Below are 17,486 nucleotides of genomic sequence, written 5' to 3'. Positions count from 1 at the left end.
AAAGTAGTCAGAGTTGCAGCGGACCTGCAGGTTTCTGGGAGTTTGTTCCAGATATTTGGAGCATAATAACTGAACGCTGCTTTACCATGTTTAGTTCTGACTCTGGGGACAGAAAGATGAAAGCACATTTTCTTCCAGAAATGTTTGAATACCTCTCAAGATCAATGTCACAAACTGCTTTATTTTACTAATTTAATGTAACGACTACTTAATGCATCCGTCCCCTCTTCGCTGACTCTTTTTTGAACCTTCTCAGTTCTTCTTTCTGGTGTGTTGGTTTTCATTTCCATATCTCAGGCTTCAGGTCATGGGTCAGAAAGCAGAGAGGTGATAAATGCTTCCAGGTCACCTCTCCTGTCTCTGGAGGTCAGGGAGAGGGTTTCTGCAGTGACAGCAACAACATGATCACTCAGCTGAAGCACCAGAGCTAAACTTCATCTGCCTCATTCTCTTCTACTACCCCATCTACACAAATGTATCTATCGACTTAAATGTACACATACACACATTTAAAGCACAATACAAGAACTTACTAGAAGGTCTTGTAAACTAGGAACAAACAAGACAACAACTACATCAAAGTTATCAATGTTTGCTGGTCCTTACAAAATAAAATGTTGTTTAAATAAATGTTGAAACATCCACTTTATTGTTTGAATTCCTACACCACACACAGAAACATTCACATGCACGCTTTACGCTTATCTGATTCCGAGATGTGTAATGGTGTTATTTTTAGAATAGTCCAATCTCCCTCATGCTGATCAGCTCCACTCTCCTGCTGTGAAACGATGCCTTGTGCTCCGGCTCCCCGCACTAAAACTAATCTAGTTGACTTTCATAACTAGTGTAATCTGATTATAAATCCCTCGGTATGGACGCCACACAGAACACTGTGGCAGAGGTCATGCGTCGCTTACTGAAACATTCCACTGACTGAACACTTTCTCCATTAAGCAGGAGATTTCGCACTGATGTTTTACTAGAAAACAGAACAGTGAACAGAGATTTTCATAATTATTATGTCTATTTTCTTTGCCTTATCTCCTATGTGTCATTATGAGAGTTCATTATCATGCTTAATACCTTTTGGCAAATACATCTCAAATACATGTAGTTTCATCCTTTTGAAAATCACAATAGATCGAAAGTAAGTTTACATTAATCAAAAGCAATCATCAACAAACACAGATGAATAAAAAAAGGGAATCCCTGTGACTCAACGTCATGTGGTGGAAGTTTTTAACTTTCTCTACGACATGGAAATGGACCTTTTTGAATAATTTTAGTTTGAGGGTAATTTGTTTGAGTCTTTCTTTGATACAGTTTCCCCACTCCAAATAATATGCTTTTACAAATACACTCCAAAATATCCAGTTCTGATTATTGTTTATTCAGTGCTAAGTTTAGCGTTAAGATATCCAAATAGCAGCTCTATCTTATGTTGAACTTAAGCGCCTCATATCCTTTTTCCAGTACCTCAAATTGACTAATGTTTATGTTTAAACTAAGTCTGACATGTGGTGTGTTTCTCTCACAACCACCACAGAGGAAAGTCCTCCCTGGTTTGTTTGGGTTAGACAGCAGAGGAATGAGGGAGGGAGGACAGCGAGATGGGGAAGAGTGGGAGGTGAGGGGATGATGACAGGGGAATGGGGGGTGTGAGTGAGCTTGGACAATGCTCTCTGAATTGTAAAAAGGGGATAGAAAAAGGCGAGGGAGAAGGGGAGTGGAGGTTCTGAGGAGAGAAAGCGTGTGGAAGAAAAGGGGAGAGGAAGGTGGCAGAAGGGAGCTCGTTGGTGGGGGGTAATGTGGCAGAGGGGAGGATAATTAGAGGGACGAGGGGAGTGAAAGGGAAATCACGGAAGATGTAATAACAGGAAAGTGAGGAGAAGGGGAAGGAGTGAGTTTGTGCAATGAGGGAATTAAAGAAGGAAGGAGAGAAAGCATAACGATGGGGAGGATTGATGTGGGAAGGAGGGGGGGGGGGCAGGGACCTTGGGAGTTACATTCCTGAAGTGCAACCAGCCTGGTGCTGCTCTGCTGCCCAATGTAAACACAGGGCAGAGAGGTGGACTGACAACCTGTCACTGTAACTCACAGTGAGACAGAGTGAAAGCAAGTGGGGAAGAGAAATGGAGGTGTGTTATGAAAAAAAGAAAAAAGAGAATGGAGGAAGAAAAAGTAGCAGGAAAACAGAGATGTATTTGGAGTATGACAGTTCTCGAGAAAGTAAACAATATTCTTTTTTAGACAGAACATTGTCCTTTCTCCTGTCATTGACTCAATACACTCATATTAACATATCCTTTGATGCCGTCTGACATCTCTACAATCCTCTCCTATTTCCTGCTTTTATTTTATTTATTTTTTACTTCAATAAAGCAGGGCCCATCCTTCTTTTCCTGGAAGGTGACAATATATTGAGGACAGAGAGATCATATTGACATAATGTATCCCTCTTAATAGTTAATTTGATTACATTGCTGTGATTAGACAATATGTGCTAAATGTAAAATATTGTTTCATTCCCAAAGCCGGCTTAAAACATGTTGCTTTTGCCAACTAAGTCCCATATTGCATGTGGCTAATATATGTGGTACTTAAATAATGATAACATTGATCTTCAGATATTGTAGTTAACACAATACCAAACAGGCCAATCTGCCGTGACAGCAGGAGAATTGTCTTCTTTACTGTGCTAGTGCGACATCTAGTGGCAAATAAAAAAGTCACTTCAAATGGAAAATGAATGAGTTCGGTTAAAGCTACAGTATATTTCTAGAGATTTGTGTAATCAAAAGCCCCAGCAAGGTCTTAAAAAGTTTAAATACAATGACATGCAGGACTTCAAATACAATGTGCTAGTCAATAATGCAACACAACAAAAATGTAATTCAAACATGTTTAATTTACTTTATTGGATTACCAAATAATACAAATGAACTCGTGTAAAATTGAGTTAACATATCCAACAGGATTGTTTGTTACAAATTAAGGAAATGAAAGAAGCAGTTTGAGATGTTGGCAATTCTTAGGAATCAGAAAGAAAAGCCAGCTTACCCGAACAGTATGGGGTAAACAAATTAAATAATGATATTGAGAAATAAATCCTTAAAATTAACTAAATATGTTGCAACATAAATATTGAATAAGAGAACAGTCACCAGAAAACCAATTGCTTAAGTTCTGACAGAGACCAACATTTTGAGCAAAACATTTGTATTGAATATTGCACTTGTACAAGGAAATCCTAAAATATTAGAATTTATTGCAGAAAATGTACTATACCGCAGAGAACTATTTATGTGCAAACATTATTCTGACGTCTATTTCTTTACTTTTCTCAGCTTCTCCCACTGAAACTATTTACAGAGTAAACTGAAAAGAGAATAATCCTAGAAATAGGGGAACGACAGTACATTTTTAAAATAGATATTGACAAAAATAACGCTCTAATATATACATTGAATAAATTAATAGAACGTTTTCAAGTGCAGCAGCAGCAACAACAGCAACAACAACAACAATAACAACAATTTTCTGTATTTCAAAAAGATTAAACACAATAATTTGTGTAACAGATCCAAATTATGTCAGTAGAGGTCAGTGATGCAGTAAAACACACATTTTACCATTTGTGATATGATTTCATTCTTCACAGTGCTGGGGAGTATGTCCCCAGAGACTTTTGCCAGTATATGACAACAATCTTACATACAAACAATGGAAAAGTGATTTTCTCACTTCAATGATGCACTGTACTTCCCCTATTACAGTAATCTTCCTCAAACACTTGCCTCTATTCAAATGTCAGCGACATGTTGACAGTAGGCTGTCCAGTGAGTTGGTACGTGGGCAGCAGTCACATTATGTAATTTACACTTTAGTGACATTTTTCTGGGAAATGGCCCTAAAAATTCATCAGACATTCCTCTTCATCAAGCACTCAAGTTTCCTCTTTTTTGTTTCCATTGAGGCGTATTCCCTCCCTGAAGAAAAGAAAGAAAAGCAAGGGATAAGTCAGTTTTACAATATTTCAATATGATGTAAAGGTTACAAAAGGTAAAGGCAAAGTTTGTGCTTCATCTTACTTTTCAACAGGTTGTATTTGACATTACCTATGAATTAAATCAAAGTATTATTATTATATATAGTTATAAATTGTAATCATCCACTTACTCAGCTTCATTAATGTCTTCATTTTCTCCTAGAATCAACATAGAAAGTGCTGTGAGTTTTTTCAAGTTACGGAGTCATTCTTATTCTTTCATTTTTGTATTTATACAAACACAACTTGTGAAACACCTAATATCTGTCCTTACCTTTCTTACATTTCTTGCTTTTACACCACAGTAACGTAACAACCATAACAACCATAACAACCATAACACCGACAGCCAACACTGCAATGGTTATCACATGAGGCCAGGGAGGATCAGATGTATATTTGGGTTTACCTAGAGAGGAGAACACATGGAAATTAGTCTCATAAACATATGTCAAAGTCCATATTATGTCCATATAAAAAAACTAAAACTGTATGCGTGGTTATGCCATCAACAGAGAACATATTATGTTCTCTGTTGATGTCATAACCACGCATACAGTTTTAGTATTTTTCCCCTTACAAGTCTATCTAAAGAAATCGGCTTTTGATCCAACAACAACTAACCTGAATTTACTTTGTTTGGTACACATGCCAGGCACTATAGATCAAATGAAAATATACTGAAGCAGAAATTCAGCAGCATTGGGGCTGAACTGTGAAGTTCAGGTACAAATTTGACTCGGTTCAATACATGTCAGATAGCCTACCTGAAAAACAAATTATGTTTCAACCAGCCTCTGCTGTACAGTACTATGTGGTACTATTGCTAGTTAGCCAATGTTAGCATGTCTAACTAAGATGGTGAATTTAGTTAACATTTTACCTGCTAATGTAAGCATTTAAGCTGAAAGCCTGGCTGTGTCTAATTACATCCTAACAGACCTGTCGGCTTGGCTGTGGACTTGGTTTAACCTTAAAAATGTCTTAACTGTAACACAAACTCTTTGTCAACCATGTCCACATATTTCCATAACATTTGCCATATGCCAAGTATTGCCTTTTACACTTACCAAAACTTGCAAAGGGTTTAAAAGCACACCATAGGGACAGTTATTTTTTCTTAAAAGTTTAGGACTCACAGACTGACAACAGTTCTGATCTGAGGTTGCCCACAGAGCAGCTGATAAACATCTCTCCATTGGAGCAGTTGAGGCGTGCAGTGCTGGAAGTGTTGACCAACTCGGTGACATTATCTCTCGTAATGTTGTTTATAGCCTTCAAAGTGTGAGTCTGTGATACGTTCCACTTCACTTCTGCTTGCGGGTAGCCGCCATGTGCGACACATGTCAGTAGGCAACTCAAGGGAGGGCTTTGATCACAGCAGTCTTTTGTAAGGGCAGGTTTATTGTAGTTTCCTATGAGAGTGACAGAGAAAAAAAACTGTCATTCATAATAAGTTGTATTTCCTGCATGTCATGCTAACTTTGAGTCCAAGATCACAAACTCACAGATTAATTATGATTTAGATAGTTCTGGATTAATGCAAATGTGTTGTTTTTTGATACTGAAGTCTATTTTCAGGGGTGAAAAGTTATGTCACGTGATATATAACCTTTTGATCGTCTCCCTATTCTGCTTCCAACCTAAATAAATAAGCTTGGAGACACATAAATTAGTCTTGAAATTAAGTTTCCTTTTCTTGAAACTGCATCTTCGCTTTAACAAGTGTAACTGAACTAAAAAATGGGTTTAACAACTGCATGGTACAACAAAATATCACAACTCAAACAATTACATTTTAAAAGGTTAACATACTCATACCTGTGACACTGAGGTGCATGTCAGTAACATGGCCTAAGTCATTGCCACTGTACATGATATGGCACTGATATTCCCCTTGATGTGAGACATTCAAACTGGACATGTGCATCGTTCCCTTCTTAGTATCGATTCTTGTGTTGCTCCATACCGGATCCGTTATTTTCTTTCTTTTATAGTATCCATTCACAAACGTGTTGCCCCTTTGAATGTACATTAATTCTAGTGTGCTATTTTCATCAATGGGGCAGTAAAAAGTCACATTTCCACCAACCACTCCTCTGTACTGATTCTGAATCAGTGCAGCACTTCCTGCAGAAGAAAAGGAAGCAAGGACATAATGAAAAGGAAACAAGGACATAATGTTAGAGCATGCTAAAATAAAAGTATCTTCTAGAAATGAACACTCTTTAATGGTGTGCACATTTTGATCACAGAATGTCTGAGTAGGAAGCATTTTTGTATATATGCACATACATATAATACAATATAAATAATGCACCATCATTTTACGTCTAAATGGTAGTGTTGAATTGAACACTAATGATATCATTTAACATAAGAAATAAAAGAAAAAAGGGATAATGTTCTATAGCCATAACTTTGGTTTGTTATGTTGTCTAAAGATAGTAAAACCACCAACAAACAGTTTGACATCTGTAAGAATTTACTTCATAAACATAAGATAAGAAACACACTTGTTTTTGTGTGTGTAAAGGTCGGGAGTTTCTGTTTAGACTTTTAGCTCCTCTCATGAAAGGACAAATCACAGTTCCTCTTAATGTTTTTGTAAAATACACAACTACAATTGTCCCATCATGTTTTACATGATGTAAAGGTCAACATATTGAACATGGCGTTATAGTGAGCTGAAGGTTTCACTTTTTATTGTAACTTTCTATGTAGATGTTTTTGGTAATAATGTTTAGGTTCTGTTTTGACGGTCCAGTTCTGTGTTGCTAGCTTGACTTGTCGGACATTTGGTGCTGTTTTTGGTAGTTATAGTTGTTTTATTCCAGCTCTACTGAATAAACCAGATAGGAATATAAGTTTGATAAGGGTGTCTGGACTTTGATAGTATTTGCATGGGCTTTAAAGTAATAGTTTGGGAAATAGAGTGTTTTCCCAAATTGGTAAAATAATGATTTAAAGCCAAACGATTGAGATAAAAAAGAATTAGAGATATTTAGAGCTTCAGAGTTGGATGATAATTATCTGCCTGTTCCTGTCTGCCAGCAAACCTTTCTTATTATAACTCAGTTATTTGAATTATTTGGAACTCCAACACTGCTGGTTTCTAATCTAATATAATACATTTGGTACTTGTTTTCGATCAAGCAAAGTATTGTGATATCAAAAGTCCTTACGGTATGCATGTAATCTATGTATATATACAACTGGTTCCACTGTAAAACCAAGACCAGAGTGTGTTGTTAATGCACTGATATGAGGTGAACTGCTTACCTGTGACAGAAATAGCACCAGTCATAATATACAACTGGGCCAGCCAGAAGAGGGAACTCCTTTGGTTTATAGGAACACAGGAGGAAGCATAATTAAAATGGTTTATAATTGTTTTCATGGTTACCAAGGTAACACTTGGAATACCAGTGACACAGAGATGAGTACAAACTGTGTGACAGAAAGAAAATGCTCTGCAACTTCATAGTAAAATACCCCTGGCCCCGTGCCCAGAGATACTGTCATAAGAGGTAAATATGAGCCACCATTGCCAATATTGACTCAACCGGCCCCTCCTCTGTCATCAACTGTCATTCTTTTTAAATATTACTAAACCAAAGACCGTTATGGTAGCAACTAAACCATTGTCCTATGATTCACAGCAAAGTACATTTATTGTAGCATGATACAACCTGTATATATTGATTGTTGAAAGGATATAATAACCGGTTTCTGGAGATCAATTGTGGCTGGCTTGAAGAAAGGCTGCTGTCAGCATTTTGTAGGTGTTTAAAATACAATAATAAGGATGAGGTAATAAAAAAAGGCAAAGGGTACTTACGGGAAACACTGTAGGTTGGAAGGGGATGCCTGTTGAAAAGAAAAATCAAGTTAAGTGATAGTATTGATTCTTTTTTTTATTTAATTTGTTATCTTTTAAATCAGTGCACAGGAGCAATACTCATTCAGGAATTCATAATTATATTTGGCCAGTGAGGCACATGCTTAGAATATTTTATAAATCAAAATCTTAGACATCTTGTAAACTGTTAAACACATGGATGTCGTATTTGCTGCCTTGGGGAGTCTGCAATATAAAACCTGCCCTATCACCTATCAAACCACAGATTTATTTAGCATTTACATATTTGAATAGTGTCTTATGTGTGATCACGTTGTGTGTGGAATTCTACGGAAACAAAACAGTATCTGAAATATCCGACTGGCCTTTTACAGTAAGTGAAGTTAGGGTAATGGTTTCTGTCATCCTGAAAAAACAAACCTTGTTTTGAACACCAAGATTCAGGAAAGTCCCATTGAGCATTAGGCAGTAGCCCCAGTATCTGCCAACAATCTACCTTCACACTTGAGACAGTAACTTCTCATATTCTTATATTTTGTATGAAGTATTATAAAAGTATATTAGAAAAAACAACCATCAGTTAATAGTGTATTTAGTTTTAACTTGAATATTTTTGTGTTTTGAGTCAAAACACGAGGCAAAATGCATCACACGCCCTAAAAACGGTCTTTCTTAACTCATGCATACTCACAGTCTAATACCACGTGTTACATTCACTCTTTCGAGGAACATTCTTCATATTCAACACTTTGCATTTAAAACACACATTTAGAGAATATGAAGTTAAAATAAGAAAGCATAAGCAGAAGTGTCTTCTCGACAGAAACCACATCTGAGGGAATCCCCAGGGGCCACGTGAATACCTAAAGAACGGTTCATTGTGTTTGGTTCAGCAAAAGTGTTACCAAATGGATAATAACATTAATTCAAATCTGAATTAATGTAAATAATGTTGTAAATGTTTGGTTTAAGTTTCCCCTAATGTCTATGACTGTGTCTGTCTTTTACAACAGCAACCAAAGTATAGTAATTATCACATGTAATGTAATAAAACTGCATTAAGGACAACTTTAAAAGAGCTAATGCAGATTGTCTTTGTTTACACTGCATCAGAAAAGTCTTAAGTCCTCTCGTTGGCATTGTTTGAGTCCACACTTTCGTTGTAATGGACTGTGCAATAGAATGTACACAAGTTTTAGAAGATTTCAGAAAGTGATGGCAAAATATTGCATAGCATTGATTGAGCGTTATGATTGACTGTGTGCGGTCTACTATCACGTATCTATCATCACCTAACAGAGAGTTTAACGTTTTTATTGAGTCTTTAGACAGAGAGTTTCGATATGGGGAGTCCCCTATGACGTAACGTGATTTACAATCGATGATACATAAATGACTGCATGATTTACACTAATCAGATAAGCTACGAAACCACATACCAGATTCACACATTGGATTCATGTTATCTCACATTTAGTTTCATTCATTTTAATGTGGGAGAGGTTTGACACTTCTTATGGTTCAAGAATGTTCAGGGTGAAACCTCTTTAATCTGAGTGACATACTCTAAGAGACTAAAGAAAATGATCTCTGTCTTTGTCACACATATAGTTATACACATAAGGATATATTCAATCAGCAGTGCCTATTTGCAAATAGCATTCCTACAGTGATATAGATCAAGCTCACAGAGGCGGTATGTTGGGAGTTAGTTTACTTAAGGATAAAACTAGTCACACACACACACACACACACACACACACACACACACACACACACACACACACACACACACACACACACACACACACACACACACACACACACACACACACACACACACACACACACACACACACACACACACACACACACACACACACAAACACACACTATTTGGGGGCTGCTGCTCAGTGTCCTTTCAAGTATTTGTTTGATACAGAGAGACTTCCTTTCTGACATAACAGACAATGAACAAACGTATCCATAACAATAACGTTAAATGTTACCATAAAAGACAAGACAAAGGAAAATAAAAGCTAAGCTCTTACCATTGTGCTGTGTCCGCTGTCTTAGTCAGAAAGAGAGTGAGAAGAAAATAAACGTCCTCTTCATTCAGAAAGAAACAACAAAAGGGGAAGGGCAAAACAGTCATGTGACAAGCAATGACACACAATCTGATGTCAACCTGAGCAGGTTTTGTTTGTGCATGTTTTAAACAAAGCTTGTTATATCTTTGATCACAGCAGATAACTTATTATAACATGATAAAACAGATGTTACAATAGTAACAATAACAATGGCTTTGTTCTATGTCAGTGTGCAGTAAGTCACTTTGAGATTTAAATTGAACATTATGACTTACTGTTGGGAAGCCTCAAGAGGGCTTCCACAGAATCATGTTTGTCAGGACATTTAGGCTTTGGCACATTGTATGTGTGATCACTACGTGTCTGTTATATCACAGCGGAAACATCTTCATGACCTTCCCTGTCTGCTAACTAGCTCATTCTCACTGTCATCAGACCTTGTGGTATGAATCACAGTCAAATGTTACAGTAATATGCAGTCTTGCATTCATATTCTGCTGCTACGATTGTTTTTATTTATTTTCTGAAGGAAGGCATCACATAACTAAGTCACAAGGAATGCAGAGGGAGGGGGAGTAGGATACTACAGATCATAGTAAGATAATTCATTTAATCAGTCTACTATTATTTCATAATCTTAATGAGACATGATGGGAGAAGTGGAAACTCTCCTATCCAAGAAAAACCTTTACAATTTAGATTTGTATTTCCTTAAATAAATAATATACACATGTTTTATTGTGCAAGAAAAGAGGCAAGTGTTACTAAACAGGCCAACTGTTTCCCTTTTGGGTAAAAAAGTGGCCACTTGGGACACAAGAATACATTTGAATATTTCTATAGAGCAGTGGCATGCATCGGAGTGAAACAGAGACTTAAACTCCTTCTGTAACCAACAGATTCTGCAGAAAGCAGAGAGCATTCTGGCCTCTCCAGGTCATGTTCTCACATGAATTTCGTCTGTTGCCATCAGGGTGTAGATATGCTCTACCTGCTCTAAAGACTTATCGCTTTGCAAAATAATTCATCCCTTCTGCACTCAAACTTTTAAATTATTGAAAGGCTTTTAACTTAATTATTTATTTATTTATTATTGTGATGCTATGAACTATTTATCGTGTCAATTGGAATGATCCACATCTGTGCTCCCGGGTGTATCTGTGTGTTTTCTTCCTGTATGTTCCTGCCTGTGTACATGACACAAGCTGCTGCTCATAACCAATTGCCACTTGCAGGATTAATAAAGTTGTTGATTGATTGATTATAATGCTATTTAATACTTAATCCAATAAATTACTGAGGGTAATATTTTACTAAACCTACAAAATGATATGATATGTTATTAACACAAAATACAAATCAACTAAAGCACGACTATGTATTATGGAAGATTCATTTACCCAGCAATATATAAAGTAATTTAAGTTACGGCTACATGCAACCTTAAATACATGTACATAATGAATCAAGACATATAATACACTTATTTAAAGTATATGATTAGAAGATGTGCCATCGTGGAAACATATGCTGCCTGGCTCTGTACTCTGCACCTAAGTAAATGGCGTAAGTAAATTGCGTAGGTTTCTATTTTTGCTTTGTCACGTGGTACAGTGGATCGTAGTTGCTACCTGGCAACCACGCAAGCATATTCTTGAAGAAACAGACAGGCATGAGTAACAGCTTCCCTCCATGAACTGTGTTACAAACAACTTTAAAGGTAGTATGCTTGTTGGCAAAACGGTATGAAACCAATGCTTCTGTTTGCTTACTAGCGTGCTGGAGTCAAGCCAGCTAGCTAAAATGCTTAACTTTATGGAGATGGTGACGTTAGCTAGCTAGCTTGTGGATTTGTGGACCTCCTGTAGCCATTGTTTTGTAATAATTCTGCGCCTTAACTTTGTAAACATTATTTTAGTCTTTGCCATGTAAAGCAAATAATCTGCTTTGACAAAGGAGACTGGCTAAACACATACTAACTTTGTATTAGCCCTAGCACCTTCGATAGTAGCGTTATAATGTAAGTTAGCTAATAGTTTAGCAGCAATACTCTAGTAACGTTAGCACTGCTCTCCCTTCAGAGACTTAGCTGAAATGTTAACGTACTCAATTATCTTAAGAGCAAAGTATCTGGCGTAACGTTATAGTTGTTTAGAGAATGCATAGAAACTTGCACGGGCATGTGGTTTGAGAAAGGCTTGAAACTGCTCTATTTGCTTGTTTCTGGGTCAACAGAACAACATTACGCACTAACGCTAGGTTAAAACGTAACAAACGCTGGTATTAACTTTTGTCAAAGTCTGATATGGCCCCAATTTATTTCCTGATGCGGCAGTACTTGGTCTGATTCTGGGTGTATTGGACATGTTAGATGGGTTTTTATGTAATAGATTAATCCATTTAATGTGTTTTGCTTATTATTCAAGTCTATTTTACATGAGTGACAAAGTACTGAGTCCTTCTTTCCCACATAATACAATGATATGTCTGAATTTACATCTAACTGTGTTCTATGAGATATTTCAACCCTAAAGGAAGCTTTGAAAAAAGCCAAATCTGAGCCCAAATGATCTGTATAAATAACATTAAAACTTAAATTCACAATTTATAGTGCTTGTATTACACAATAGTGACCATTAAGCCATATTCATTTTATATTAAGCCATATCCCATTAAGCCTTATCCCTCCCACCGTGCAGTCTTTACAGTGTTATTTTCTGTATATTACAGGTTTCTCAGCATCAGTACATCACTGTAGCTGAAAGATGCCCCACGGTTCAGATGATGCTCGTAAAAGGTTTATCTTGACCACAACAGGAAACTTCTATGGGATAAAACCTTCACCGTCCCTGACTGACAGCCCAGAGCTCAATAACTTTCTGGACGATGGAAATGAGTTTGTCCTGTCCATCAGCAGACATGACGGGGACCTTCACTTGTCAAATAAGGTAACACAAACATATAGCATTATTACAGTGTTTCAGTTTCTAGTATGGATCATATCCTTGTGAAAGAATTTGCCTCTGGGCTCATAAGACCAACAATCTAACCTTTCATCTAATGCTTAATGTTTTAAAAAGACTAAAATATACAGCCTAAAACCCTAGTAGGGCTGTTTATATAAGCACATTTAAAGTGGTTTACAGTTTACTTCGTATATGTGAAAACAAACCGCCTCATCCTATGTATGGACAACACAAATGTACTTGACAACAAAGCAGTGTCTTACCCCGCCTCTTTTGACATATTTGATCGCTCTTTGTCAGATTGAAGCATCGGGGGAAAACAGAGAGAAGGTGTTGGTGTTCTTCAAGCTGTATCCCACAGTCATCACAGAAGACAACCTTCACCATAGCGTCCTTGTGTCGTCCATGCTGGAGTCTCCCATCAACACCCTCTACCAGGCTTTGAGACAAGTCTTTGCACCTGTACTGCTGAAGGTGAGCCTGTCTCTGTGTATTCAATCATTCAGTATTAATAGTACCACCAACAAAAGTAGAAGAATCCGCTCGACCACACAGTCAATAACAATCCACAATAGTATGAGGAGGTACCATTCCCCAAGCTACTATTTGGAACATATTTCAATTTGAATAATTCAAAACAGTTAATACATTTTAGTTAGAAATAAACACTTGCATTCATCTATTACAAATGAAAGGAAAAACACATCTAAAGTCATTTAAAACAAGTACTGGAAATACATATAACAAGACCATTGGGACATGTAAATAGATACCTTTAAAATGTTATACCCTTAAGTTTTGATTCATGTTTTTTTGTGGCCAAATAAAGCACCGGTAAAGAACAAGACAATTCAGTCCAAAACTTGGAAAATGTATTCTTTGCTTTACCTCTCTGTAGGATGAGCGCTGGCGTTCAGCATTTGACCCTAAGCTGGCAGCTCTGCTGAGTGAGCTGGAGCTGGGCCTGGGCTCAGTGGTCCGCCAGTCAGGAGACCATCCCTCTGCTAAGAAGGGTCGCTCAGAGGAAGATGTCCTCGGTATGCATAAACACATTTTTGCTAAATGAAATACACAGGCCTTAGCCTTAGTGCCTATGATCAAGTAAGGGTTAAGGTTTTTTTTGTGTATAGAAGTGGTGTAACAATATACAAATGATTGGATTACACATTTAGCTAATAAGTGTAAACAAAGTGTAATCTCAGTACACCTATCACAAATACTAAATAAATGTATGGCTAAACAATATCGGTTCACTTCATAAAATAAGTTGTCTTAACCTCTTTACTTCATTTAACATGGGTAAATTATTATTTTGAAACATTGTACTTTTCTCTGGCGATGCAGGCATCCTGACTCCCAGTGATGAGTTCCAGTACTGGGAGGACCTGGCTGAGTCTGCAGAGAAGAACAGTTCGAGAGAGAGGGCTTTATATATCACTGAGCAGTTTAAACCCATACAAAAGGTATACATGCAAACCTTTATGTATCAATATTGATATTCATATTTGTATGTACGTTTACAAATGTTCGTAGTCTCTCAGAAACAAGTGATGCTGCTATCTTCTAGTTCACGCTGTTGTTAAGCGCACTAAAACTCTATTTTGTTTTTCATCCATACATTTGACAAAATATCCTTTTTTTTATGACTTAAATACTTTATTTATTTAGTTGATACTTTTTTTAAAGGTGCACTGCAGACAGATTGCACATCAAGTTAAGCAATAAAAACAATGCAAACATTACAAAAGATGTTCCCTGTTCAAATGGATTTAGCACGTTTTGTCTCATTGTCTTCATTTTAATTGTTGTATTTCATTGGATGCCACAAACAACATGGAACATGCAATGATTCCACACATGAAATGCTAAAAGACCTTTTTTTCAACTTGGTACACATTTTAGTTTTACGTTTGAAACCTTTATCTTAACATTTTCTTTATTTTTCATATAGTTTTCAGAAGTGTTTAATAATTGTTCTACAATTGATATTCAAATGGCAGGGAACTATCTTTGAACTAACTTATGTGTCTCTCTGTGATTCCACCAGGAGTACGGGGGTCTTGATGGCCTTTCCATGCCTGATGTTGTGGATCTGGTGGAACAGAGTAAAGACAGTCTGGATGATGTTTGGAGACAAACTGATTTTGACCCTTACCCTGAAACGCGCATGGTGCGACTCATGGATGTTATTGGTGGGACTCGCACACAAACAAAAATAGGAAATTAAAACACATTTACGTCGATTACAAGATCAGTTAGCTACTGAGGTTAAACAAGAAACGCAATCTCTTGAGAACTGAAACTGACTTCCGAGAAACAACTCTATATCCAGAACATGGCTTGTCAATAGTTAAATGTTGACCTTTTTGAGATTTAAGGCAGTAATTGATAATGTTGACTCAGTACTTCTGACATCCTACATAAGAAATATGACATTCCCGTGAAATGTAGACAGTTGTTTGGCAATCTAAGATGATCTGTTTGAGCATGTGTACTTTTCCATGCATGTAGCAACCTTGTCATTTGTTATTGTTGCTATTCTTTGTGTACTAGGTGGAGCCCTGGGAAGATATGTGCAGAAGAAGCTGAGTAGTCTAAAAATATTTGAGGAGCCTTTTGTATCCATGAGAGAGAACCTGCGGACGGGCGTTTCCATCTGTGAACAGTGGGTGGTAGCCTGTGAGCATCTGACTGGACAGGTATGGAAGAGATCAAAATGAGGATGAAATGTGCACAAAATTGTTATAAATAATATGGTTTATACGTATAATAATAAATATAAAATGAAATCTAAATGAAGATCATCAGAGTGTCTGTGGTAAACACTAACCATGTATCAAACGGCCTTTTTTCTCAGGTGTGGAAGAGACATGCGCCACACCCCTGGAGAGGAAACAAGCACTGCCCTCAAACCCTACATTGCCTCGCTAAAAGATTGGATGAGGTAAGTCTTCTCCTGACATTGTGGTTACATTACATTTAGTGCTTGACATATATCTGTCAGAAGCGTCTTGGTTGACCTTTCCTGGTTTTTGCTCTTCTGTAAAAAGAACAGACGTCACATTGAGGTGGAATTTCCACATGTCATTTATTTTAAAACAGAACAAGGAAAAAAAAGTGAACCACTAACGGATTCAAAAAGAGAATTGCACATTGTGCACCTTATTGATCCTGAAAGTAACGACACTGATATTTATTAACTGTATTCTTTCAAACATGTTTTTGTTATCAGTTTAGCATGCTTAAGAACATTTTTTATATTGTGTCTCCCAAACCCATTTACACAGCATCTTAGGAATAGTGCCATAGTCTGATAAGTCAGTCACAACTTGTAAGTCATGTTGTTGACTCCTGCAAGCCGGATAACCAAACACGTAAACAAAACAGACATAGATAACTTGAAAACATTCTCCTTGTCTTCCAGGTGGTGACTCTGCGTATCGTTCATGAGAAACTGCTGCGTCTGCTACCAGCAGGGAAGCAGCAGGCTCTGACTTCAGATCGAGTGTTTGAGCCTTTCTCTGGACTCAACCCTCTGCATTACAACCCCTACACTGAGGTTAGTAGTGTTATGTAGTGTAGTGCATGTGACACTTCTGAATGACCTTGTTTTAGCCTTTCATCATGACTGAACTTTGTCATTTTCAGTGCATTCATGCATGCACAATATGGTACAGGTTCTCCATTGCATGGCTGCTTGCCGTCACATAAAGATTAATATCTAAGCTAAGGGAATCCCCAATAAGGCTCACCATTTCTAGCTGCAACCAACCTGTAAGCATCTTGCCGAATGGCTGCTGCGCTGTACTTATTCCACCCACCTCGTCCTGAATTGACTTTAAACCCATGTAAAAGCATCTGTCTTTAAGCATAGAAAAGCAATGCTGATTATTTGGGATTTTAAAGTAGCAGCTTCTACACTATTAAGGCAAGAATGGGTACCACTTTACAATAAGACTACCCTTGTTTGTTTGTTTGTTTGTATCCTTTATTTAACCAGGTGAAAATCCCATTAAGATCGACGATCTCTTTTTCAAGGTAGAGACCTGCAGCACATTGGTTACACATAAAAACAACAGAAAACAAAAAGGACATCAATACAACATAATTACAGGGGTAATTACTGTCATACATTAGCAACCTATTCACAATGACAGATATCTAATAACATTTCCTCTATCTGAGCTTTAAAATGATGCAAGGGAACCAAAATGCTCCGTTTCAATTTTGTTTGCATAGTGTTCCAAGCTAGAGGAGCAGCACACATACAAGCTTTAGTACCTAACACAGTCCTAGCTCTTGGCACATGTAATAAAAACACATCCTGAGATCTCAGGCAATAGCTACTTGCCACTCTCTGTGAGATCAGAGAGCAAATATAAGTTGGTAGTTTCCCTAACATGGCTTTATAGATAAACATGTACCAATGACTGAGCCTCCGTACAGTTAGTGAAGGCAGACCTGCCTTGGCATACAGGGTACAGTGATGAGTAAGTGCTTTGCAGTTAGTAACAAAT

The 17,486-nt window shown here is 37.2% G+C and overlaps 2 protein-coding genes across 2 annotated transcripts in view; one reads left to right on the top strand and one right to left on the bottom strand.

The window, feature by feature from the left end:
* Positions 1-2,893: 2,893 nt before the first annotated feature.
* LOC117457611 (CD276 antigen) lies at positions 2,894-10,027 on the bottom strand. Its single transcript, XM_034097768.1, has 8 exons — positions 9,965-10,027; positions 7,893-7,921; positions 7,334-7,392; positions 5,873-6,181; positions 5,191-5,466; positions 4,326-4,460; positions 4,183-4,210; positions 2,894-3,992 (listed from the first exon to the last, which is right to left on the bottom strand). The coding sequence occupies exons 1-8, from the start codon at positions 9,965-9,967 to the stop codon at positions 3,950-3,952; spliced, it is 882 nt and encodes a 293-aa protein (XP_033953659.1). The 5' UTR covers positions 9,968-10,027; the 3' UTR covers positions 2,894-3,949.
* Positions 10,028-11,634: 1,607 nt separating this feature from the next.
* dync2h1 (dynein cytoplasmic 2 heavy chain 1) overlaps positions 11,635-17,486 on the top strand; it is a 131,098-nt gene continuing 125,246 nt past the window's right edge. Inside the window, exons 1-9 of the mRNA XM_071205203.1 lie at positions 11,635-11,723; positions 12,734-12,951; positions 13,270-13,443; positions 13,868-14,006; positions 14,314-14,432; positions 15,017-15,161; positions 15,523-15,668; positions 15,827-15,913; positions 16,394-16,528. Of these exons, the coding sequence (XP_071061304.1) occupies positions 12,769-12,951; positions 13,270-13,443; positions 13,868-14,006; positions 14,314-14,432; positions 15,017-15,161; positions 15,523-15,668; positions 15,827-15,913; positions 16,394-16,528 (1,128 nt within the window). The 5' untranslated portion in view covers positions 11,635-11,723; positions 12,734-12,768. The remainder of the gene's footprint in view (positions 11,724-12,733; positions 12,952-13,269; positions 13,444-13,867; positions 14,007-14,313; positions 14,433-15,016; positions 15,162-15,522; positions 15,669-15,826; positions 15,914-16,393; positions 16,529-17,486) is intronic.

Source organism: Pseudochaenichthys georgianus, chromosome 13 (genome assembly GCF_902827115.2).
Source record: "Pseudochaenichthys georgianus chromosome 13, fPseGeo1.2, whole genome shotgun sequence".
Taxonomy (NCBI): Eukaryota; Metazoa; Chordata; class Actinopteri; order Perciformes; family Channichthyidae; genus Pseudochaenichthys; species Pseudochaenichthys georgianus.
Note: the sequence above shows the minus strand (reverse complement) of the source record. Positions and strands in the feature narration are given on the sequence as shown.

Coding starts and splice junctions, on each gene's coding strand:
- LOC117457611 (XM_034097768.1), bottom strand. Junction 6,182..7,333: donor TGGTGCTATTTCTGTCACAG/GTAAGCAGTTCA, acceptor TTTCTTCTGCAG/GAAGTGCTGCACTGATTCAG. Junction 4,211..4,325: donor AAGCAAGAAATGTAAGAAAG/GTAAGGACAGAT, acceptor TGTTGATTCTAG/GAGAAAATGAAGACATTAAT.